Below are 26,250 nucleotides of genomic sequence, written 5' to 3'. Positions count from 1 at the left end.
AATCCCAATGAAAAAAAAAAAAAAACAGATTCTCAATTTCTTTTTCCTACATTCACCAGACAAAATGGGCTTCCTTGCACTGATTATAGTACAGAAAACTGCTAATTGCTGCATTTACTCACTTTTCCGCACACTTTCTACTTTGTCGCACGGTTTTTACTTTGTCGCACACCAGTATTCCAACCAAACAACACAAACAGCGTGATTTTATTAAGCACATAATACGTTCACGCTTGAAATTAAGTTAGCAACACCTAAGATATTACGACTACGATCAGCTGGTGCAGCGTTTCCCATTTCGTTCAATGTTTGCATTTAACCTAGACTAAAAACATGTTTTATAGTGTTTGAAAGACTAATTATTTATATACTGTAATTAGATTACACATAAAAAAAATTAATGTGTAATTCGAAAGCAAACTACCTTTGCCGCACCCTATTAGCTACATAAATAAATAGAGTGGTAGTATAAAAAAGCGAAAAATCTTTGTCACAAGCCATTTTGAAAAATTATGATTTGTATAATTGCATAATTTTTCAAATTCATAAAATTATACATTAATATATTATTAAGGATAGGGTTGATTTAAGAAACTTGATCTTGATAAAAATATCTTTAATACAAACATTCATACATTTATACATATATACAAAGCATAAAACTCACTACATCAACTATTTTTTTAATAAATCATTTATGTTTATCATAAGACAACTTCTGAAATTGAAATAATATTATGTCGTTAGGTTCATATAAAAATATACTTTTTGATAAAAGTTTTCTTCTAAATAAATGAAGAAATAATTATTCTTTATCCAAATACATGTAAAGAAGTTATACAGTATACTAATATGCATTATTTAACTCGCATTAGAGATGTTACTAAAACATAGTAGTCGTTACAAACAAGATCATTTGAAGAGTTTTTATTTTACTTTACTTACTACTTCAGTTGTAATTTGTAGGTAACAATCCACAAATAAATCGATAGGCGTTAAGTAAAATACTAATATATTTCCAAAGACAATTCAAAATCAGCTCATTTAAAAACCTTAGCCTTATGAGAATAAAAACACTCTGTAGTATACCTAAACATTCGCCAATCACAGAAAACGTCTTCGAAATGTCAGACCATCACACTTAGTTTACAAATCAAGTACAAAACTTTTATCTACAGTATTTACAATATTCATGACGAATTTGTTGGTCGAGAAGCTATTGTCACCTTAGTTTCAGTATTAAAATAGATGATAATATAAGGGCTAACGAAACGTCCAATGAAGATGCGGAAGAGAATAGAGCACTCGGTGCTGAGGCAAGACAGTTGTAGAACTGACCAGGGTCTAGTCTTGTGATGGCGCAATAATGATTATGGGCTTGCTGCATGGACGCCATCACTCCTGATGTGCTGACAGAGTTCACTAAGTAGTATCTGAAATTCACAAATAGAGGTGATTAACAAATAGAGCCAAAAGTAGAGAATTTTCCGTAAAATTCAATTAAATTTGTGAACAACCTTGTATCCATAACTATACTGTGTTTAATGTACGGATTTTAGGATCATTATAGACACTAAACGAGGGAAAAAATACCTACAAATATGTTAATTTATGTTATAATTCTGTTTGAAAAGATGTAAATAAGTCTCAAAGAATACATGAGCTTGAATAAGGGAAATTTGCCATGCAAACCAATTTAAAATTGTATCTTGGAATAGTAGAGAGAGTCCAAACACAATTCTTAATAGAAGTACCTCACTTTATTGGAAAACAAGAGTTTTGGGGGGTTTTTTTTCAATCATAGTTGCTTTTCGAATATATATTTTTTCAATATATCCTTACTTAGAATAGTTGAAACAAAAAACTAAGTGCGAAAATGCTTTTTAGGAAGACATTATTAAGAAAATCTTCTATATTGAAAAGAGCTATTCATGCAAACTTATCAAAGTGTTTTTAAGTTTATATTTCAACAATATAAGGCTATCAAGTAAAATAACTTGGTATCCTGCCAAAGAACAAAGACCCGTTAAATAAACACTGGAAAATCCAAATCCTGAGGTGGACGGTTATGTCTTGTTACACAACAAGTTTATAACTCATAATTACACAATCAACCACACGTAACAACAATACAACTACCGTACCTGGCAAACAGTGGAAGACCGTCGGTGACTGTGAAGCTTTCTGCGAGGTCATGGAACTCCCCGGCCGAGACTCCTCGGTGGAAGCCGTAGTAGGAGGTGAGGTTGTACTCCACCGTCCAGTCAGCTGACTCCCTCTGGTTGGCTGTGGTCAGGTCCAGGTAGTATTGTACGTAGTCTATCACCTTGAAAACACAGCCACGATGTTAGTATGATAGCACTTATAGCACATGAAGAATTGATAGATTGGGTGTGCATGAAGTCAGACTATGATTTGCATGGTTAATGATTGAATTTTCATATCTTTTAAGTTTACTTACAGAAGAAAGGTAGGGAAAAAGGTTGCCTCTGGTAACTTTAAATACACAAACTGAGGTGACCCACCTCCAAGGCTACTGACCTTGTGTAAACACTGCTTCCTGATGAACTCATTAGAATATTAGTTTCAGTGATCCTGGATTTTAGTAGCTTAGTGTCGAGGTAATGCTCAATACCCAATAGAACTTTCTCCTTGAAGGAGAGTTCTGTTATTTTGGGTTTTAGCAAAGTTTCCTTAGGGAAGTAGCTATTAACGTGGGTGGCATGGTAAAACCTAGACCAGGGACCGATTTATATTTTAATTTTAGAGTTCTTAGACTAATAGATAAGGCCTATATTTGTTAACAAGATAATTCGAGTAATTTTGGTCCAATATTGATTTCATTTTGCATAAACGACTGTATACACTTGCATGAGTCGTGAAACGGCAAGATAAATAGTGGTACAAGTTGTGTTTTATAAAATATTTAAATTTAAAAAAAATCACGTTTGTGTCCTTAAAACATACAAATGCTCAAGTTTCATAAAAACCATCGTGTAGAGGTTAACAAAGCACATAATTTGAATGATCCAATGCGTTGTTGTATAATTAAAGGTTACGGAGAAAATACCAAAACAAATTGGCAATGATAGGTTTATTAAGAAAAGGTAAACTGTTGTAGTATGCATGTTTACGGATATTTTCTTCAATCAAATTTGACCTATTCATTTATTTCATACTATACTATTGCATTTTTCATTCAAAACATTTGCTTTCCTGTAGCAAAGAATGAATGTACTGGATAAATAGTTTTTTTTTTTTGTTTATTGAGGAAAAATCCAAGTTTAAATATATGTAGATAAATTCCAATCAGGCAAATGGAAAGGTTATTACATTTAGGAGCACATATTTTAGCAGGTGGAGAAAGTCATAATAATCGTTACTCGTATTATAGATTTCAACTTGATCTTAAATTGACAAGACAAACTCACACTAAACAATCATAATCATAGTTACGTCATCATATCTACGTTATGTTACCTGTCCTGTGTCACTGTTGAACTTGTAAAGTCTTATAGCAGGATTGTTGAACCCACTGGAACATCTTTTAGGGGTAACTGAAGGAGCGATGAAAATGTTGGACACTGGTCGTCCTGCAAAGAAAAATGAAAATTAAAAGAATAAAATAGAACAGCCACAAATGGTGTAGCCAAAAAGTTTACCTACGACAGTTTTTCTTAGAATTGAAAATATTCTCCTAACAGCATTGGTTACTTACGGCATTGATGTTCCTACAAGACGAGTAATGGACCGATGAGGTTCAAGGATTGAGAGAAAAGAAGTAAAATTGTAATTCTTCGAACGCCAAATTATCAGTTATTATAAGACCAACGTAATTAGTACGTAGTTATTACAGGAGAGGATTTTATGAATAGTTGAAATGAAATTGAAAATTTTCAGATATATGTGAGTGAGATAGTATTTTGTTGATGTTAGTGTAAACAATTAATCAGTGGCTATGAGAGGTTATACGCGAAAACATAACCTCTCTTGGAAGTAATGAGTAGTGATTTTTACTAATTAAGAAACAGTTAGCTATAGCGACACTCGTAGACGTTTTAAAGGCACTCGCCACGGCTCGTACCTTAAATTCTCCACTAGTTTCGTTAAGATAAGCCTTACTTGGCCGTTGCGTAAGCTACTAGAGTGTTCTCCATAAGTGATTTTCGCCCAAACGAACTAAGAACATTTTGAAAACAGTTGCTTCAAAAGTGGTTGTTATAGAAGCCATGGTGAATGAAGTTAATTTAGTTAAAACCCTAGCTGGTGTCCTAGTTTGCATGGTTGGTTATGTAACACTGCAACAATGAGAGAGACGTAAGCTAACTCTGGAGTGACATTTTAATGTTGTCGTCTCTCTTGAACATGTAATTTATAACCCGTGTTTGGCGTTCTACACTGTCTTCATCTGGAGCAGAAATTCGGTACAATTTTAACGTGTACAGGTTTTACGTTCAATAGTCATTATATTTTATACTGCTTTATGTTACCAAATTCTGACTTAGTATTTTAATTAGTGATTCAAATGTGTGTACTCGGATGGATACACTTTTAAATCCAAGGAAAACAAATTAGTCTCCATCTCAATTTTAAATTTGAACGATTTTTTATTTGAACATTCTATATTACTAATGATGTATGAACCTTATTTCAAGTACTATTATTCTGTGTTGGGGAGCAACCTGTTCTAGTGTCAGTGCGCGGGGCTTCGGATCCCGAGATCCTGGGTTTAAATCCCGCTTATTACCAACGCATTTTCATCTATATAATAATTCCGTGACCCTCTAGGACTAGTCTGTAGTAATGTGTTCAACAGTTTCGTGTTAGTACCTAGCGTCTAAGGATGTGAAGGGACATAAAAAATACTGTTATTCCTTATGTTTAGAAAACAATATTTATATTCATGGATAATTTGTGGGATTTGAACCCGAGAGCTCAGGGTCCAAAGCCTCGCGCTCTACTGCTAAACCAGATCACACTGTCTAATACTAGTACTAAACGAGAGTTTATCATATACAAACCTGCTTCATTGTAGACTACCCTGAACGTGTCAGAGTGTAGGTGGCCGAAGAACTGGCCTGTGATGATGTCTGCGTAGCGACGAACCAGTCGCAGGTAGCGGCTGTTGTGACGTGGTGCCATGGAGGTACGAGAAGGACTGCCTAGCCGCTCGTCCGTGCCTGGGGCCATGTGACCCACCAGGTATATCTGGAGATGAAATTGTGTTAGAGTGTTTAAGAAACTGAGTAACGTCATTCAAGAAATACCAATGGCAAACTGGTTAACATTGGTTACAGGTTGTAGGTCTACATAGTGTATTATATGTTTTCCTACCACTTCATGTATATGATCACATTGCCATACCTGTAAACAGTACGCAGGTAGCATAGCTTCCTGCCGCTCTAGAGTGGGAACTTACTCGTTCCCGCATGCTAGGAAATCAGCCGATTTCCTAGTTTTCGTTTCTAGGCCAACCATGGCCGTGGATCCCGCACGTAAGTTGGAACCCGGTAAGAAAATAATACAACCATAAAAAAGCAAGCGTAACCTGAATTATCACATTTTATATACGTCTACAAAGTTAATATGTGTGTTATTATAAGTTAATAATTATGTTGGTAGGAAAAATCTTGTGTGTATTACGAGAATAAACAGTCTTTGTGCTCTTTTGAAAAAGGATAGCCACTATATTTTCATTATAACATATTTACTATTAAATCAGTTTGTCAACGCAAAACACGTTTGACTTAGCTCCAAACACTTTTCAATCAGCTCTAAGTGTTTTGCGTTGCAATACAAAGGAAATATTGAAAGAGATTACGTTTTCATTTGGTAGTGCCATACTATAGCAATTTTAGATGGAATAAGCTATCTAAGTGAACTTGCAATAATTTTGTTATATGTTTTATTAGTTCAAAGTAGCCTACTTACGGTTTCTTTGAGACGATACGACTTGGCCATGAGAGTCTCTAGCCACTGCCACTGCCCGCCAGGATCCTCCCCACCCTCCTCACCGGTCCATAGGTTGGTGTTGAGAGCAACCAGCCTTAGTCGCCGGGACTTCTGCTCGATTGAGTAAAACCCTCCTGCAATATTGTTGGGATAGTGAAATAAATGTGGAATCAACCTATTTTTTCGCGTTTTTGTCGCTTTTTACCACTTCCATTTAAGTTCTTTCAAGTCTAATACGGAGTTATAGTTGTTCAATTTATTATTGGTAAAATTTAATGCGTATAAATACTGTAGCAGAATTAGATAAAGACCATTTATACTGCTTGGGTAAATCAGGAAATCTATGGTTATGCAATGTATATCGATATTATATATAATTTTACCTTGACAATTTAAAATTGAATATACAAGTACATTATAAAACCTACTTTGATGTATTTAACTGTAACATATTTGTTATAAGACTTGCCTTATTATTATCATACATTTAAAGATTACATATAACTATAATAAGAATTTATACAGAGTTTTAATGAAGTTATACCTGTAAATATATGGTGTGCAATGTGCAAAAATAACTCCTACCCGTTGTATAGTGTAGCTTCAGTATACACGAGTAGAAATAAATTATATATATATCCGTAGCAAAATAGTATATCCGAACCTAGATTGTATCATGCTTAAAAAAATATAAAAACCTGTTAAGTAAATTACGCATAATTCTGTTCTTGATATCTGAAAATTCTACATCAAAAGTATTACGGCTCACTTGTATGCAAGTAATATGTGTCTCTGGTCGTCACAAAAACCAGGTAACCATCCAACGTACAAGTGAAGCAAGAAGCAAAAGCAACACTTCTTTGAGATCAATCTATTGTTGTACCTTTGTTGAAGGTGTGTAGGACCTCTGGTGGCAGCCAGTTCCGCCACATGGAGCTGAGGTGACGGTAAGGTTGCGTCTCGGCGGCGGCTGACCTCGGGTCGTTGTGACCGAGGACAGGGAACACAAAACTGCTGGAAAAGGCGTGGCTCAACAAATGAGTCAGGTTCCTGACAGCGGCGAAGTTGTCTGCTAGGTGTTGGCGGCTGGGGTTGGACAGTGCATCCCTGGAAAATAGATTTTAGAATTTAGTTTAAGGACTACTAAAATATAACACAGAATATTGTCTCTAGCTGGTGACCATCTCAACAGATTGCACCTCGGTTTTTTTGGATTTACATTTTTACATTACATGGGAAGTCTAGCACGTAGTAGTAGTGGTAAATCCAAATTAATTTCCTGGACATCAATCTTAGCATAGTTTTGTGCTTTTATAATTTAATTTATGAAAACCTAACCGTTCTACAACAGTTGAAAATCTGATGGATACATATATGCAATAAGTATGAACTTTTTAAATATATGAATAATAAGGGATTATGAATATACCTAATTTCGAAAGCCATCAATATTCGATCAAGGTTTGTATAAATGATGAAGACTTACCCAGTCCAGAGCACGAACTCTATGTTCTCTCCATGTTTGGCCTTCATGGCCAGGACGGCGGACTCTATAAGAGGCCAGGGTGAGTCACAGTTGTAGTCCCCGTACTTGCCTAGAGTCAGTCTGCTGGTGCCTCCTCGCCAGCAATCTATAGGGATAACACATGCTTAACATAGTAAAAGATACAATTTCCACTTCTTTCTTAATTTGTCTTATTCCTCTATATTCTAGCATAGAATTGGTTTACTCAATACTTCAGGCTGGATCTAGAGTGGGTCGTGGCATTATCACTTAGATCAAATCCATTGGTAGGATATGAACCCGAGGCCACTAGGACCTATATTCTGCGCTATACCATTAGACCAGCTCACTCCCGATCTTACATTATTTTACATTAAACGTTGAGAATAATAAATTGTTGTAACACATGGGAGAAGCTTTATTGAGTGTTCTTTTAGTTATTCGACGGCTCAGTTGGTAACCTAACGAAGTGTTTGAGTGACTAAATAATTTATGAATTTGTTCAAGTTTTGCATAGTTTCTATTGGTTATTCTTACATTCTACTGGCTTATCCTTCTCTTGGATATGTACCTCGCACAGACCTTTGAGATCCATATGATCGAAAAATAGGAGGTTGAGAGAAAGCAATTAACTAGAAATAAAAACGTGATCATGTTTATAATATGAACTGTAACAATATAATTATTGAAACTTCATTACAAACAATAAAGTTGATAGTTTAGGGAGTAAATTTTATCACCAAAACTTTTAATTAATTGAAAAAATCCCATTATTGGTTGGGTAGTTATGATTGTAAATAAATTAATTAGATTAATATGGAGCTGTGATTGTAACACCAATTAAGAACATAAGCACATTCAAGTATGTAAATACTTTACGAAAAAAACATTATACGTTTTACACGTTAATAACCCGTACAAATATTCAAATAAACTTGATTTTAAATGCATATTTTGTATGCACAAAGCTGGACCCTAAATCAAAATGTTCAAAATTGCTAGTTGTAGCTAATTATGGGTTTTGATACACCAGAGAGATATAAGTTAGTAAAAATACATTTCAAATATCTATGATCAGAGAGATACAGGCTTATACAATGATAAAAACGAGGGACTGGAGAGTGGATATCAGATTGGAATCTATTAAAACCCAGTAAAATTGTATTTGTTGTGCTACCAGACCCTCTACCAGCTCTCATCCCATCCCATTCTAACCATGAATGGTTAGTCAAATAAAAAATATATATATTAAATAGTTAAACTTATGATCTCTTTATAATAAATTGAATTAGATGTTTGAAAATGTTTTGATTAAATCAACCATTTAAGTTTCAAAACGTATTTCTTATTAATTGTGGACGATTCTGTCTATATGATAGCTACAGATAGCATGTAATAAGTTTGGACTATACAAGGTCCAAAAATGTCGACTTATTAACATTAAGACACACCCTGACTATATTTATATTCTATTCATATTGTTTACACACTATTGTATACACTCAAATGATTAAAATCTACTCACTATTGTCTTTGTAGGAGTGGTAGTGGGTATCTAGATGAATGTCAGTTATGTGCCAAAAATAACCTGTAACACGAATTAATTATTGGAAATCTCATTGATAAGAACTCTTTTGTATTACCAACTCACAGTTAAGAACTTTATATTCAAAAGCTGTAATGGAAATTGGTCGAACCTTAACATAGATTCAAGTTTTAACTGAAAGAAAGCTTTAGATGATTTCAGTTGGTTTGTTATTTTCAAAGAATTTTACATCATGGAGAATTAATAAGAAATAAATATTTATATTTAATCAAGCATATTTAACAGATAATGGTTAATATGTAAATAATACCAAAAATTGCATACAAAGGTACAGTTTAAATACTTTGGAAACATAATCAATGTATCTTGGAGTCTTTGGAATCGTACCAGAACCACCAGTAATATGCAGTACATTTCTTTTCTAACAATAACTATGGAGTAAACTGTTTTTGAAAATATATTAAGAGCATTCAAAAAATGCAAGAGTATAACTCAATGTACTTTAAGGTTAGATTTATTGTGTGAATCAAAACTATTATCATATTCTTTATAGTATTCTTGAAGTATATTAATTTGAGCATTTACTTACCTATCTTAGCAGGCGACACTTGTGAGAGGAAATACGTCAACAAAACTATTTTCCACAGCATTTTCTGCAACAAAATAAAATGCAATGTATTAATATGCAATAATTATTACAGGTTTATTAAATTTCAACCATAATTCAAACTTAATTTATAAATAAACTTAAGATGTAAATATAATATATATTTAACTTTTAAAACGTAACTATTCAACATGACATGTAGAATTATATGTATATGTATATGTATGACAAATTTATACATTTTCATGATATTAGAGATTATGCTTTTGTTGGATTACGTTAATCATGAAGTTCAAAAATAATGATAAAAAAGAGTAATTTGTAAAAGTAAAATACAGTTTTGAGTCACACAGTTTTTTATGGCCTCAGTCAAGAACATATCTCACAGATTGATGCGGTACGTTTATCACCAGCTTTTTACAAAGAAAATGAACTTTTCATTTTATCGTCTCTCTTCTCAGCTGTTTTTCACAATTTCAGCTCAATACTTCACAAGAAATTCTTGTCGGTGTATTGGTTGTAACAAAGTGTAATGCTTTTAGCGATTTTATAATTATGATTACTTAAGAAAATTCAATTTTAGCGAATTTCCCTATAGGGAAGTAGCTATTACCGTCGGTCTCATGGTAAGACTTAGGCCCGGGACCGATTTACTTTTTCATTTTAATGTCCCCAGAGGCCAAAAACACCATTCGTTCAAATTTTTATATATGTATATATATATATATATATATATATATATAGATTTATATATATATATATGTGTCCGTGAACACGATAACTTGAGTAATTTTTATCCGATTTTGATGAAATTTGGTTTGAAGGTGTAAGGCGGGATAAACTTGAATGAGTTCGCGATCCAGCATGATCGGACCATGGGAACAGGGTTTTATGGGGGGTTTTATGGGGTAAAAATTGGTTTTTTCTCACTTCTTACCCTCAAAACACAAAATTTCCCAATTTTTCTCTAAACCTTCTTAAAGAGCTTAAAAAAAAAAAAAAACAATTCAGTATATCAAAGTGTTTTTGTACGGTTATTGGTTACGGAGAAAACTAAAAAAATGGTAAATTTAAAATTCCTATGTTATTCTTATGGAGAATATTGTAAAATGTTGTAGTTTGCTTGTTTATGGATATATTTTGATCAAACTTGGCAAATTTATTTATTTTATAGTAAGCTATCAATATTTTACTAAAAACACACTACTTTATTAGTTTCCTTGTAGCAGCAAACCTAGGTACTCGTTAAACCTAATGTTATTTAAATAGATCAATTGAAAATCAATTCGGCCAAATGGAAATTCGCTTAGACGGCAGGTTTGCTGCGGCGGGGGTATTTGTTTATATGATTGTTGCTTTTATGATCGGTGATGATGATTTTACCTTTCAGTAAATCCTTTTGTTAATCTATTATATAGGGTGCACATACCTGCATGTACATGCCTAAATGCAAATTTGCACGCGCCATTCAAACCAGGTAAAAAGTGAATCTTGTAGAGATCCCATAAGTAAAAAAAGACCTGACTTTAGCGTTCAAAACAATTCATTTTATGCTGTGTCACCATAAAAAATATACAATTGAATATAAATAACTAAACGTAACATACATGATATTAATAGCGAAGCTTATATAATCCTCATCGCTTAGAGGATTTATTATCATTACAAACTAAGTCAGTTAACTATAAAGGGACACAGGTAATACTCTGTACGCTCCCATGGCTTGTAATAATTAATGGACCCTAGATCTTGTTAGTGAGGGTTAAGGAAGTGCATAATCTTATTTTGCTAACGTTCACTGTTTATAAAAGTGCTCAGCTGCACACAATTGAATGATTGAATAATTGATTTATGACTTAAGTCATGAATAGTTATGTTTTCATCCTTTTTGGTGTTTAATAAATTATTATTATTTGACGTGGGAAACTCTATAATGGTAAAAAAGTAAGAAGAAACATAAATATTGAAAATGTTTTCCTAAGATAATCAATTTATTTTTATATTTTGTGAATTATTTCTTAAAGCTTAGTTATTCTGTAAATCTCTAGAATATAATAAATTTACAATGTTAACAAATTTAGTATAATTTATTTTAACATGATTTTACCATTGGGACAAATATAATAGCAATGCAAAACTGTGCGTTGACAAAGATTCCCTGGAGGATTTTGTCAGGTTTTCTGGTACGTGTTGAAATTGCTCGTCTGGTTTTAATGCGATATCTCTTTAAAATACAAAACTTAATTGTGGAATATATTATACATGCACTTGAGCATAATATGATTCAATTTCATCGCATAGCTCAGTAATATTTATAGTAAGTATACTTGCGGACATGTTCAAAGTAATCAAGTTTATTTTTATCTCGTATGGATAACGACAACGTTATTGTAATACTCCTACTAGCAATGCATTTTTGGTGATTTTGCAATCATATTTTCGAAAAAAATTTGTTTTTTTTGTCACGAAAATCTCACAGAAAATCTACTACAGCTCCTTTGTAATACCTTTTTTTAATTTCTAGGTTTTTTTTAGAAAGTACTGGGAATTAGGGGATGTACAATATATATATGAATAAATATATTGATGAAAACGTATTTCAAACATTCAGTTTGAGTATAAACTTTGTGTCTAAGGTAGAAAACAATAAAAAGGTCTTAAAATCCTTGTAAGATAATTGAGAAAATGTAAACAGTCAATTCAAATCTGCTTATCTGTAAAACAATATTTTCTGTGCAAGTTAGCATGGCCTATGAAATAACTAAACACACACTGAAGGACGGAGAACTCATGTGGGCATTTCAGCAACTAACTCCCATCTTCCACCGTGTGTGTAGGTGTACAAGCCATTGAAAAAAGTGCCAATAACTATGGTAGTGCCAATAACTCTAGCTATTACCCTATGTGTGTGGAGTGTAAACGTTTTGTCTGGCTCATTTGTTTTATCCGTTTCAATAAATAATATGATGTTCTGATGAAAACCATTCATTTCCAGTTCTATCATTTCTAAGTTCTTTTTGCAAGTTGTGGCAATATCATATACTACTGCAAACAGTCAGGAAAATTTAAGGAGCTACATAGATATATTTTTATCGATTTTAAATCAGTGTACAATAGGCCTATTTATTTTGTCACATCTAAAGCTTACCGTTAATGTGTTAAACCCGTAGTATTTACCCTACAAATGACTCATATTTCTGTCCATCTGTCGTACTCAGCTTGAGTCTTTGTTTCTTCTGTTTGAATATTTTGTGACTAAACTCTAGATCTTTACGAAAGCAATCTTTAACCAATTATTGGAATCAAATAATACTTTTAGCATGAAGATCGTTCTATTTCTTAAGTTTTATTTTCATTATAGAGTGTTTACCTCCTACAAATCAACTGACAACCAATTAGAAAAAGGGGTGTCATTAATAGAAAATACGCCAACTCAAAACTTAAAGTTGCTAAATTTCATTAAACTTAATTTATACGAATCTGTTGCCCATTCATTTGCTACTTAATGCAATCAATACTACAGTAAAAGTTGAATGGTAGTTAAATACGCAAAAAGAAAACTAAACAAACATAGACTTGGGTCCATACTCATAATTTAACTCGTTGCTTTGTTTTGAAGCCTTAAACTACAAAAGTAGCTTCAGGGGTATTTTATTTAACATTCCTACTACCGCAGGAATGTTAAATACAAAGGAAAATAGCTTGAGAGCGATGGGTAAGTCGTTATTGCAAATCGAAAGAAATAAGTTTGTAAAATGGGCCAAATATATTGGTGTTTATTCATTCTATGGTTTTATAATCTGAACTCAAATTGATTGTCGAACCAGGTTGTTGAAGCTAGTAAAATTATTTATTTTCTCTAAAGAGCCTCGAAAATAAATATTTGATATTTTTGAGCTAGTGCTAAATATTATCACGTGAGGCTATCACAATAGTTTTAAGTGATTGATTTACAATTTTAGAGGTTATTTGTAAGTATTTTTTAGGCAAGTCATTAACCAAAGCATAGTGTCCAAAAAGATTTACATTATGTATTCTTTGTATTCTTTTTGCTTTATATGAGCCAACCTACATGCTTAAAAAAATTAAACGCTAAACAGAGAGTTGTCATAAAATTATCACTAAATTATAATTTTATTTAATAAATATTTCCGGCTATAGAAGTTTATAATGTAGACTCTTGAGCAATACATCAATGTAAGGATACGTACAATGCGTACAATGCATTATAGAAGTTTTCAAATGGAGGATATTTATCTTACTTTGTAAAAGACATTTATCACAACTCCACTACCTTCGTATGCTAAATTAGATACAATATCCGGAAATTTCCGTGCTCATCGTCATAGTTATTTCTCCTTTACATGCTGAGTTTAAGGGTGAATCCCAAATGAAAAAATACATATGTCATAGTATTAACAGTTTATTTATTACTGCATTTAACACTATTTCGCAATATATTTATAACATCAATTTTCACACTTTAATCGTAAGCCGGCTTAAACAAGATTTTCTCCTTGATTATTCAGATAATAGGGTATTAGCGAGTTTATTTCGCTTAAATTTAATTTTAGCAATGATAATACTTATTGATATTTCATTTATAATACTAGGGAAGAAAAAACTGACGCAATTCCAAGGACTTTTTAATGAAATACAAACAAAAAGTACGTAAACAGTTCTTCAGCTTGAAACAAAAGAAAAATAATTATCTCCGTCAGCAAACAACGCACTGCAGCAGACAAAATTTAGCCGACTTGTAGATTTGCCTTTGTAACTTTATTTTTCTTATATTGAACTGAACGTTTTCTTTTAATATGTAGGGTAAAAAGTTTATGCAAATGTTATAACATTTATACTTTATTTATGATTCAAAGGTAAGCTATTTTATAAACGATCCAAATTCTAACTAGGAGAAACGTTTGTTATTTCTTTTTGTTTCTTTTATTTTTCACAAACTTATGGTGTACAGTTTTTAAGGTTATTAAGATAATGTTGTTAGACAATCAGTCTATGTTCTATGATTTTTCATTATGGTTATATATTTTTTACATAGTTTAAGTATTTGTTTTTGTCAATTCACATATATACTCACGTATGTCATAATCAAAAGTAATAATATTTATTTAAAATTTACGTTTAACCAATTAGCTGTTTGAAATAATAAAATACTGAAGTACTTACGTTATTTCTATCAGGCAACAAAATAAACAATCTATTTATTTAAGACGTGTTTTGGAGTTAAATACCTTTTTCAATTTAGGCACTTTTAAAGAGATGGTCAGTTAATTTTCAGGTAGAGCACAGAAAGACGGTTTATATAAAGTATTATAATTCCTTAACTTAAAGAGCTTAACTTAATTTCTTAAAGAGCATAAGCTAACAACATTGACTATTGGATACGTCAAAGCTATCAATTATTTTTGACAGCTATAACTTATTAATTAAATTTTGTTAATTTAATTTTAGTTTATGAGTTGAGAAACAGACGTTACAACGGAGCGTAGGCTCAGCGGTCAAGACGTAGGTTGCTGAATATTTAACGAAAGAGAACAAAACAAGTAACAAGACTAAACTTCCATTGGAGGGACGCCATTGTACTTTTAGCTTGGGCTAATATAGATTTAACGTTTCTAATTTTCTTATCGGTGTACCAGAAATCATTGTCTTAATCTGGATATTGGTGTATATTAATTTAGAGTATTTTGCTACCTTGCAATATACTTAGATGTTTGTTCTGGCTATATTATCGTCGTGACTTCCTCATATTCAGATTTATCTTTTATCTTTGATTCCCTATATATAAAATATAACATTAAACACAGAACACTTGTTAACAGATTCAAAACAATCATCGTACATTAATGAGGCGATTCACCGCATACCCAAATAAACACATACACACCTCAATGCTGTTCTATTAATGATCAGATGGTGTGGTAAAATAAGTTTATTCGTGAACATTTATTTAATTCTTAATGTAAAATTGTATATATGACAACATTTTAAAAAGAACCCGGAGATGTGGCAGTTGCCGCGAATTGTGTACCAGACTTCAAAGGATATTGTGAAGTAACCAAATAATAAGTAAATATTTTTACTTTTAGCGAATTTCCCTATAGGGAAGTAGCTATTACCGTAGGTACCATGGTAAGACCTAGGCCCGGGACGGATTTTCTTTTCATTTTGATGTCCTCAGAGGCCAAAAACAACATTCGTTCAAATTTTTACGTCTCTCTCTCTCTCTCTCTCTCTCTCTCTCTCTATATATATATATATATATATATACTTTTGTACCCACCCGGAGAGGCAGTCACCGCGCTGGTAATTTACTCGGTGTGGCAGTCACCCGCCCGAAAGCCAGTCAGCTCTCCCAAAAGCCAGTCAGGTATGGCTTCCCGTGCACTTTATACGTTTGAAAACAGCTTAACCGGTGCTGCTGCCTGTGTCGATAAGCGTAACTGCAATACCAATGCGGAGACTGTCTCATCGTGTGTTCTATCGTGGAGTAGTGTAGCCAGTACGGCACCCTCCTCGCCTACTTTGTAGCGGTAACACCCAGCGGTCGGTAACCTTCGTTTACTCCTTGTTACTTACTATTGATGTTGGGAAAGTGATTAACTACGTGTTAATGTTTAAACGTGTTCATATTCCAAATAAAGATGATGCACCTCTAATAAGGAACTACGAATATTAATTAATTATAAATGGTTGAATCTTAAAAACCTACCCGGTCATCATCCCAAATTTTAAGTTCTCTTTTTATTCACCTTCAGTAGAAATTTTAGTCGATATCTCCTTTATTGACGTACAATATTTACAGTGTGTCCACGGACCGGGAAGATCGGGAATTATACGGATTTTCTTTATCTCGGGAAATATACGTGAATCTTCTCTGAGATACGGAAACTGTTTTTTTACGCTATTGCGTAACGCGAAGGAGGAACTATTACATGTGGCAACGATATTATTCTATCTGATATGAATAACCACGAAACTACACTCGATAGATAAAAGATGTTTATAATAATTTTAATTTTAAACAAACCATTACAGGAATTCTATTTTGGGACGGCTGAAAGATAAGGAAGCAACAAAAAGTGGTCACGAGTGCAAATACGGGGGGGGGGGTACACCATGACAAACGCCAGAAACGATTATTTGTTTACTTTTCAGATTCCTTATCAAATCTCTCTCTCTCTCTTTCTCTCCCTCCCTCTCTCTCTCACTCCCCCCCCCCTCTCTCTCTCTCTAACGATGTACAGTTTGTGGACTTTACTATTTAAGTTTCCCTGCAATTATTTCAGTTCAATCCTATACCTATCCTTATGGTTTCCTTTCTATTGTTTTTTTTTTATATAAAAAGTAAAGCTGGCTAAACTATTTTTTATTTTGTTTTCTTGAAACCAAACACTCTTTACCATCCGGTATTCTGCAGAGTAAAATGTTTAACACTGTGTTTATAAAAATTGAACGGCCTCACAATTTCGTGTTTTATTTTTTTTAGTAATAGTAACTTGGATATTTATATATACCAATAAGTGCTGCAAGCTGTAATGAATGCTTCTGTTTAATATCAAAATAAGTTATGAATTAGTTTTTGATAATACATCGGTCATTGAATACTAACCATAATGTGATGGGGTTTTCTATTTGTAACTTAAACTTGCAAATACATTAGAACCTCGCTCAACTGGGATCGGATCAACATGATGCCTATATATTATATAACCTCAGAAATCCCAAGAAAATGTTTTATGAATTGTGTTTTTCAGTCTAATATTTCGATATGAACTATATATCTATTTACGGCAATTTTTATCTGCAGTAGGTTCCCCATTATTGAAACATTACAGTTCATTTGACAAAAATAAGATGGAAGCAAAACGGAGAAATATCGATCAGTAGCTTCAAGGTCAAGCTATACGCTCGCACCTACAGACTGACAATCTTGCACTGACACTGACATACTGACAATCGTCTGCTCCTGTCTGCTGTCACAACACTACAACATTTTGTGGTTGGGTCGTTGGATGATTAGTAACCATGACAACTTGTGGATGGAGATAAACCAAAGAAAGAATAGAACAAAGAGAAATAATAAGAGGGGTTTTACATCATTGTTATCTTTATCTTATTTTCATCACTGTTGTTATTACCAGAAAGACTTAAGTACAGTACTATGATTTTATAGTGTTTTATGAGTTATTTAATATTTTTATCACCATACTTCTGTTCTGAAACATCATGTAGTAGTAGCCTATGATGACTACGGTATCAGTAGTCTACGTAGTCTACTAGTCTAGATTTCCTTTTGTTTTGTTCTTTACGTATTTTATTGCTGAACAGTAAGCAAGTTTTGTTTTGTTTGAGTAAGCACATGGTGTAGTTTTTATTACTGAACCAAGGTTAATGACATAACATAACATGGTTGCGCAATACCTATTGTATTTTGACTATGTAAAATGCAAATTTATAATCACGTAAACGTCCATTTTTACAGAGTGTCCCGGAACGGCATTGTTCCTGAGTAAGCACATATCTAAATGTCATATTAAAATTTTCCAGAAGTCCGTAGTTACTCACACAGCTAAAGATTTTTGGGCCTAAATCATTTGAAACCTGTACATAACATATTTTTGGTCGAGTTTTCGACCACCGGACGACCACTAGTTAAATATAATTGTATTAAAACAATCTTTATAGTAAGCAATATAAGCTTAAATCGGACTTATCTGCCTTCAGCTAATCCATCATATGATAGTACGTTAAAGAGTATGCCCATGCTGAAGTTTTACTTATACTTGAAGAATGACTTAATTTAGTACCAAGAAATAAATCACACCTCTTTCATACACTGTACTATGCTGTTTTAATGCTTTGTAGTGGACATATTTTGATCCAGTGGCGGGTGTTTGGTGTTTTCAATACGAATACTGGATTGCTCGTTTTAAGATCGTATCATTACGAATCGTATCATTTTAAGATTTTCTTACACGAGAAATGCATTTTCCATTTTTAAATTTCTCAGGTACAAATTTTATGAAATAACATTATTGCATTGTTTGACAATAATATTGTACTTAGGAACTTAAACAAAATTCAGGAGGTCAGTTATCAAACATACAATAGCCTTAAATAACGTTAAGTAGGCTATTACTAATTGACGTTAATCAAAACCAGTAGTCAATATTTAGGTTTGTTGCACTAGATTTATACACTTTACTTTATTTTGGTAAATTTTAATTACGTTACTGATCAAAAACGTAAACTGCGGACTTGCATTTGCTATTTTATATTCAGGTCGGATTTTTTTTAAACTAAACAAATACGAACTCATTCGTGGTCCAAAAATCCCCCTCTTCCAAGTAAGGCTATAACGGCACATTGCAAAACGAGAAAGTTGAAATTCTCAGAACTCATCTGAATGTTCCTCTACCTCTGCGGGCATCCCTTGCAGTGATTCAATGGTGTCAGACTCCGACCAGCTTGTCGTGTGTCGAGTGCTCGAAACTGTGCAAATTTGACTAGTTGAGTAGCAGTCATCTTCTATAGAAATAAAATTACAGTTTTGTCTGTCCATTGCGTAGAATCATGCAGTTTTTTGGTTATTTTTACGTTTCATAGCCTAAGAAAGCCGAAACGAGTATCATCCCAATTTCTGTCTGTCTGTCTTTCTGTCATTCTGTATGTACCGACAAAATGTAAATTTACGCTGCCTACTCCGAGAAATCTAGATTACGGTATGCTATAGTATAAACATCAACCATATTCATAATAAGGTTCTACCGCTGCATCTAAACAGCAGAAACAAGTAAATCACCAAAAATTCGCACAATACGACAAATTATTTATAAATAAAAAACATAAGCATAACTGTAAACAATCCTATTTTGTCACTTCCAATTGTGTATCAAAGGTTTTTGTTGCGGCTTGGTTCAAAATAGCTGTTGTCGTAAATGAAAAAAAAAGTGCTGCACTCTATTGGTAAACCCTATAAATCGTTAATGCTGTTGAATATCATAGAACCAACTTGTGTAATTGAAACAGCAGGTAAAATTCTTTAATTGATTTCAAATATGAATACTGATAAGGTTAACATGGGAATTCCTAGGGCCACTAGGGTAGAGCCCGAAAGGATCTTTGAGATAAGAGTATGTCTATATGTTAATCTGGATTGTGAGCTATCTTCATATCGAATTCCAGCTCAATCTGACCAGTAATTAATGCGTAATTGAACTTCAAACAAACAAACAAACACGCAAACTTTCACATTTATAATATTAGTAAGATTAGTAAGATAAGATGTATTAATTAAATATTGATTACTAGCTGTGTGCCCGTTCTACGCACGGGGTTCTTAAAGTGGTCAGTTGAAACCTTCCTATATAAAGAACAGCAGATGGTTTGCATATTTTCAGATATACTGGCCAAACTATTATATAGAAACAAATACAGTATCTGACAGTTTCAAGTAAAAAAAATGCGTAAAGATCTATGTGGGGTACACTTTTATATCTGATGGCACAAACAACTAAATGATTATTCGATTGTTTAATTCAATATATCGTTTGGTTAGTTAGGTTAGGTTAACCTTACCTAACTAACCAAACGACATAAAGTTAAAATACTATACTCCAACCTCGCCATTAAACATTCAGGTTGGATATTTCACTATCAAAGGTGCTCTTTTCCTGTCTGTACGGAACACTGAGTAATATGCGCTACCAACTTATAAATAATTGTTTAGGCCTACGAACCCAAGAGATGGGCAATTGGTCTATTGGCTGTATGGTCCAGCGAGCAGCACATAGCGTTGAGAAGACACATTGGAAAAGCGATTTGAGCATAATCCGTAAACCTCTCTTACAATCACCCACTGCAGTTGTCACTGTACACTTTACACAACCACCATTCAAGTGCCATCAATGAGTTGAAACCTTTTGTGTAAGCTATTGGTAACGCTTATGTAAAAAATATAAGTTTCCCAGCCATATAGAACACTGATTCAAGGTCTTTTCCCAGGTTATCAAAACTCAATAAAATGTTATACACAAAGAAGCTCTTTTTTCATTTACGGTTACCCTACACATTATTGCATTTGCGATTAATTAAATCCGTTATGTAAGGAAACACGGTTTTAATCCAACTTGGTTTGGATTTGCTTTTGAAACGTGATCGGAAATGATTGCGGTATTTGTAAACAACACTCAATGTAAACATATCAGTGACAGCTATAGAAAATAATCTTGATCCGAACCGCTGTTCGCTATTTCATAGATGACTATGTGATAAACATTGTAAGAAAACTTGACAAAAATCACACAAAATTGGGTTTTTAAACGTCCGTAAGTTTTTTTACAAATTAGTGAGGCCATATTTTAATAGCTAAAGACACTTTTGCCAATCCAGTGAACACATTAAAATGATTTGGATTTTGATAGGTACTTTTTTGAGATATTTGTTTTTCAGGAGAAGGCAGTGTAAAATGGCTTTTGGTCCGTGACAGACTGAAGACAGACAGACAGAAATTGAGATGAGACTTGTTTCGGATTCTTGAATGTATAAAACGTAAAAATAATCTAAAAGTACAGACAAAACTCTAATTTTATTTATATAGATTTGTACCTCTGGTGATTTTTATTAGAAGTTTATTGAAGTAAATAAAGAACAATTTACAAACCATCAGAGCAGTGTTTTTATTTAAAAAGTACGTAGGCCTATTTGATTGGCTTTGTTTTCTGAACTAAAATATCTATTTTCTTATCTATTTTGAGTTCCTGGTTTCGAAACATAATTTGGCAAAACAATTATTTATTCATTAAACAACTTGATCGGAAAATAATTTCTTAACATTGGAGGACAATTTTAATCATAAAAAACTTTTGAATTCCAATAAACCTAGCTCCTGTACCCGTGTTTTGCATCGGAGAGGATTTTGAAGAGAAAAAAGTTTGAAACATGTCACATATATCAAATCCCACTCCAAACACGTCATGTTAATACGTTTACTTCCTTAAATTAAGAAAGTCACAATCTCCAATTAACAGGCTCGTAGCAAAAATTAAAAGTTTCACAATTCGAATAGTTTCTACCTTTTGGACCGTAAAATCAAAGCACTGCATTTACAGCTGACTTCGTTTAACATTCTGTTATCTACATTCTTCAAAAATGTAAACATTGTGAAACTTAAAATCCCATGGGGCGTAACTCAAAGAAAACACGTTAAAAGTAATTGGTATATGTGTTAACCAGGTACAGGGCTACCTCTTGAATTTATGTAGATAATAAATCGAAAAATAAAGAAAATATAAGTTGATTGATTATTGGCCGTTATAAGATAAACAATCATGAAACATGATTTGATTAAGTAACCACACATCACTGAGTCTATATCTTCATTCTCATGTAAAAATCGCTTCGATTGTGGCTATATATAATAGGGAAGTAAGATTTCACTGTACAACGAGCTCAGTAAGCTCGAGAACCAGCAATAAGTTGGAAATAACCGGCTGAACCTTTAACCATCCACTGGCTCGCTAGTCGCTACCCCAGGTCGGTCGGTAGGTAGCCCATCAAATGGAACCCGTTAGGTTCACCCCTGCCTCTCGCCGCAAGAGACAAGAATTTTGCCTTGTTCCCCCCGCCCTCGATTGTTTGAGGCGGGAAAACTATCTATGTGCTACGGCCCGCGCAACACAGGATATTGTTTTCGTATTATAGCTGTGAACTAGCTTTTATGCACTCCCTTGGAGAATAATTCAAAACTGCAAAGAACATTTCTAATCCCACAGTATACTAGATATTTAAACTATAAACACTTTGGTGTTTGAAAAAATATTTTTGGACGATAAATTTTGCAAATGTTTGAAATTATCCAAGATGGCCGCTTGCCTCCAAGGACTCAACAATAGGCCTACTTGTGCGACTATAAAGCAATAACTCCCCCCCTTGCGCTTGCTAATTAGCTCGGTACATATTTTTATCCACAGTTGGCAGGACGATCGCCATTAAGATGACCAAAGATTACATTGGCATTTAGGTATTTAACCTGTAGAATAGTAATTTTTAACTAATCTGGAAGACAACTAATTAAAATGAAGTGCGAAAGATTGGTTATGAGAGTGCTCAATGCTTGAAGCATTATCCGTTTGTTTGAGGTGCGGATTTTCAAGCTTGTAGAACAAATAAATATTATACAAAGTAGAAGGGCAGGGGTGAAATTGACTGAAGTGACGGGATACCCGGTGGATTTTCAGTGACTGGATTCCAGTGGTATGCGGTAAAATATATAGTGACTGGCTTAGCAGCACAAATTTTACGTGACTGGCTTTCCCGTGCAAATGCGGTGGTGACTGCATTAGCATAGCAGTTTTTACGTAATTATATTTTAGTATTTTTAAGAAAAAAAGAGATATATACATTCAGAAATGTCTAGGCTTAAGATATTTACCAATATATATTATATATATATCATAGTCTTGAAATATATTGGGGGGTGCAACTGACTGACTTCCAGTGTATATTTCATGTGACTGACTTCCCGGGTGCGGCCGTGTATATATATATCTATATATATATCTATATATATATATATATATATATATATATATATATATATATATATATATATATATGTGTGTGTGTGTGTGTGTGTGTGTGTGTCCATCATATGAGTGGTATTCTGAAATGCATTACCATGATTTAAGTAAATGTAGAAGATTGTTTTTAAACAGGAAAAGTATTTGTTAAATGTCAGGGATTCTCAAGAGAATCCACTACCTGTATTGGATATGAAAAACCTGGTTTATTCAGGACACAAAGATTGTTCTTTGTGACAAAGTATGAGACTTACATTCGGAATGAAAAATATGTGCATTTAAATTGGGTGTTTCTAATACATTATACTTCAACATCGCTGACAGTATTCATAAGTCTTCGACGTTTGACTGATGTCCTTAGTGAAGAAGATTCAAATTACAATAAAATAAATGAGATCATTTTATTTACACAAATAAAGGTTTATAAATGAATGTATACTATGAGAATTGACTCACTCATTAATGTAGATCGTAATAAAAGAAGAATTTATTATATGAGTTAGTATTTTCGTATGGTCTTTTGTTGCATCGTGTGGGTTTATTAAATATTGTTATTTACATAGACTATTTACTTTGCTTTTGTGCCATTGTTATTATTATGCTTACTATTTTTTCTTGGATTTAAAAGAATAATCTAACTATTTTCTTCATTTGAAAATCCCTATTCTTGAAGTTGTACTAAGGCTAGTCAAATTTAAACTATGTGATTTTATACCATACTTTCAAAAAGTCACATTATAAAAATTTTGTTAAAAGCAAATCACTAAAAAATAAAATTTTGTATTCGATACTAAAGTATTTTAATCCCACTAAAAAAAATCAATAAACAATTTTTAATTTATCTCGGGTAAAAAAAGAGTTAATATTAATTAAATATGCAACTATAATAATTCAATATTATTATTTACTAGCTGTAACCCACGGGCTTCAATCCGTTTGACCTCATAAGTATTAACAAAACTAAAACAGAATAGGTACAGTAAAACAAACAAATATTCACACCTCATTTAATAAGGTATTACATTGAAAGAATAACATACAAATAAGTACAGCTAAGGTATTTTTAACATTAGGTGTATGGAAAGTTACTTTTAAAAAGGAATTTCAACCTTAAGGGGCAATTTATGAAACAATGGATAGTTTTCTGTAAGGTTTCTTGTCATGACGAACATTTTAAGTTTATGGTTTATGGGGGTGTAACTTGTAGTTTTCTCAAAAGATCGTGGGTACTTTGAGATTTATATATGGATTTTCGTTGGCGTCCACCACACAAATAGGTACGCAAAGTGTATTGTTGTTTATTATAAAATGGTGTAGGTATAATAAATTACAATTCGTTATAAAATATACTTAATATTACAATTTACATTCAATAATGTTTATAATATGTTTAACAAAAAATATTAATTTTGTAATGTTGATAATTTTAATACCAAAAAATGTAACTGTCACACTAATTTTTAAACCTAAATGTCAATAATATTCGTTAAAATAATCTTGAAATGTTATTAAATATATAAATTAAATGGTGGTTTACACCATGCAAAACGTATTCCTTCTGATTCCGTTCCAAATTATACAGAATAATATGTCTTTGTTGCTATATTGTGAAGCGTCCTCAAGTTCCCTACTGAATAATTGAGAACTCAACTCACTCGGTCTGAGCTCCTTACCTCGTCCCAAGACAGCATTTAATCTTCTTACAACAGAAATTGAACATTGCAAGGAATTGACAGAAGGTGAAATTTATGCTCATTTACTGTGATCGCAAATAAATTTATATCGGTAATGGTCAAAACAATTTGAAAAACAAAGTGTTAAATCAATTTAATGACTTACAAGATTGACCTAAATAAAACTTGTAATATGCTTTACTGTCTTTAAGGTCTTCAAGTACTTTGTTCCAGACTTTGTTTAAGGATCAGTTTCGGTGATGTTGGTTTTATGGGGGTTTTGGTTTGGAGAGGGTTTAAGGGTTTTCTTACTAATCTTGTTATAATGTAGGTACTTCCTCACCTGAAGACGGGAACAGATTTCAGAGCCCAAAACGTGCGAAAACCTGTTTCTTTTTACTTATCGTAATGGAAAACGTCCGTGGCAATCCTTCAAAAACATTTTCTAGCAATTGTACTTTTAAATGTAAAATACAGAAATAGAATGTTTATACAGAATGAAAATTATTTTTCCTACAGTCACCCGACAAAGTTGGCTTCATTGTACTGTTTATAGTACAGAAAGCTGCTATAGTTCGGCAACTTAGAAAACGACCTGCGCGCTAATGCTAAACCAATGCTGGAGGAGGTCGTTTTCTAAGCGGCCGACCTATAATTGCTGCATATTTATACTTTGCCGTACGGTTTATACTTTGCCGTACGGTTTATACTTTGCCGTACGGTTTATACTTTGCCGCATATCAGGATTCCAACGAAACAACACAAAACAGTGTGGTTCTATTATGCACGTAATCCGTGTACGTTTGGAAATAGATTGGCAACACTTAATGATAATAATACTATGAGCAGCTGATTGACTATTATAACTACGATTTAACCTGTCATTTCGTGTTTATAGTTTCGGTATTTCTGAACTTTCTGGACTTTTCTTTTAAACGTTTTTAAAACATTCCTACGATCTTAATAAACAAGAAAATACCTTTAAAGCATTTTCTTTAGGCGCGGAAACCACTTCAAATTACAAAAAAATACGGAACTATATTCTCAAAACGCGGAGCACATTTCTTGCCGAGGAAAAATAGCGGAGTGATACGGACCGCGGGTACTACTTTCTCTAGGGCACCATTTGTGTTGCCAGCTGAACCTAAAAACGTGTTGTATAGTGTTTGAAAGACTAATTATTTATATGCTTTATAGTGACTGTAGGAAAAATATAATGTGTAACACGAGTGAAAAAGGCCTTTGCTGCACTCGAGATCATTCCGCACTCGCCTGCGGCTCGTGCGTAAACATTGCTCTCGTGTGCAGCAAAGTGCCACTTTCACCACTAGTTACACAAATAACTATATTTACCAACAGATTTTTTG

General features: G+C 33.1%; 1 protein-coding gene across 1 annotated transcript in view; it reads right to left on the bottom strand.

The window, feature by feature from the left end:
- Positions 1 to 910: 910 nt before the first annotated feature.
- The window catches only part of LOC128990760 (acid sphingomyelinase-like phosphodiesterase 3b), a 102,569-nt gene continuing 77,229 nt past the window's right edge, over positions 911 to 26,250 (bottom strand). Inside the window, exons 3-11 of the mRNA XM_054413325.1 lie at positions 9,592 to 9,655; positions 8,982 to 9,044; positions 7,439 to 7,583; positions 6,836 to 7,059; positions 5,932 to 6,086; positions 5,022 to 5,208; positions 3,481 to 3,593; positions 2,145 to 2,326; positions 911 to 1,433 (exon numbers count right to left, since the gene is read on the bottom strand). Of these exons, the coding sequence (XP_054269300.1) occupies positions 1,223 to 1,433; positions 2,145 to 2,326; positions 3,481 to 3,593; positions 5,022 to 5,208; positions 5,932 to 6,086; positions 6,836 to 7,059; positions 7,439 to 7,583; positions 8,982 to 9,044; positions 9,592 to 9,652 (1,341 nt within the window). The 5' untranslated portion in view covers positions 9,653 to 9,655 and the 3' untranslated portion in view covers positions 911 to 1,222. The remainder of the gene's footprint in view (positions 1,434 to 2,144; positions 2,327 to 3,480; positions 3,594 to 5,021; positions 5,209 to 5,931; positions 6,087 to 6,835; positions 7,060 to 7,438; positions 7,584 to 8,981; positions 9,045 to 9,591; positions 9,656 to 26,250) is intronic.

The sequence above is a fragment of the Macrosteles quadrilineatus genome, unplaced genomic scaffold, assembly GCF_028750875.1.
Source record: "Macrosteles quadrilineatus isolate MER2022 unplaced genomic scaffold, UCM_ALF_1.0 Scaffold_1__1_contigs__length_201487025, whole genome shotgun sequence".
NCBI lineage: Eukaryota > Metazoa > Arthropoda > Insecta > Hemiptera > Cicadellidae > Macrosteles > Macrosteles quadrilineatus.
Note: the sequence above shows the minus strand (reverse complement) of the source record. Positions and strands in the feature narration are given on the sequence as shown.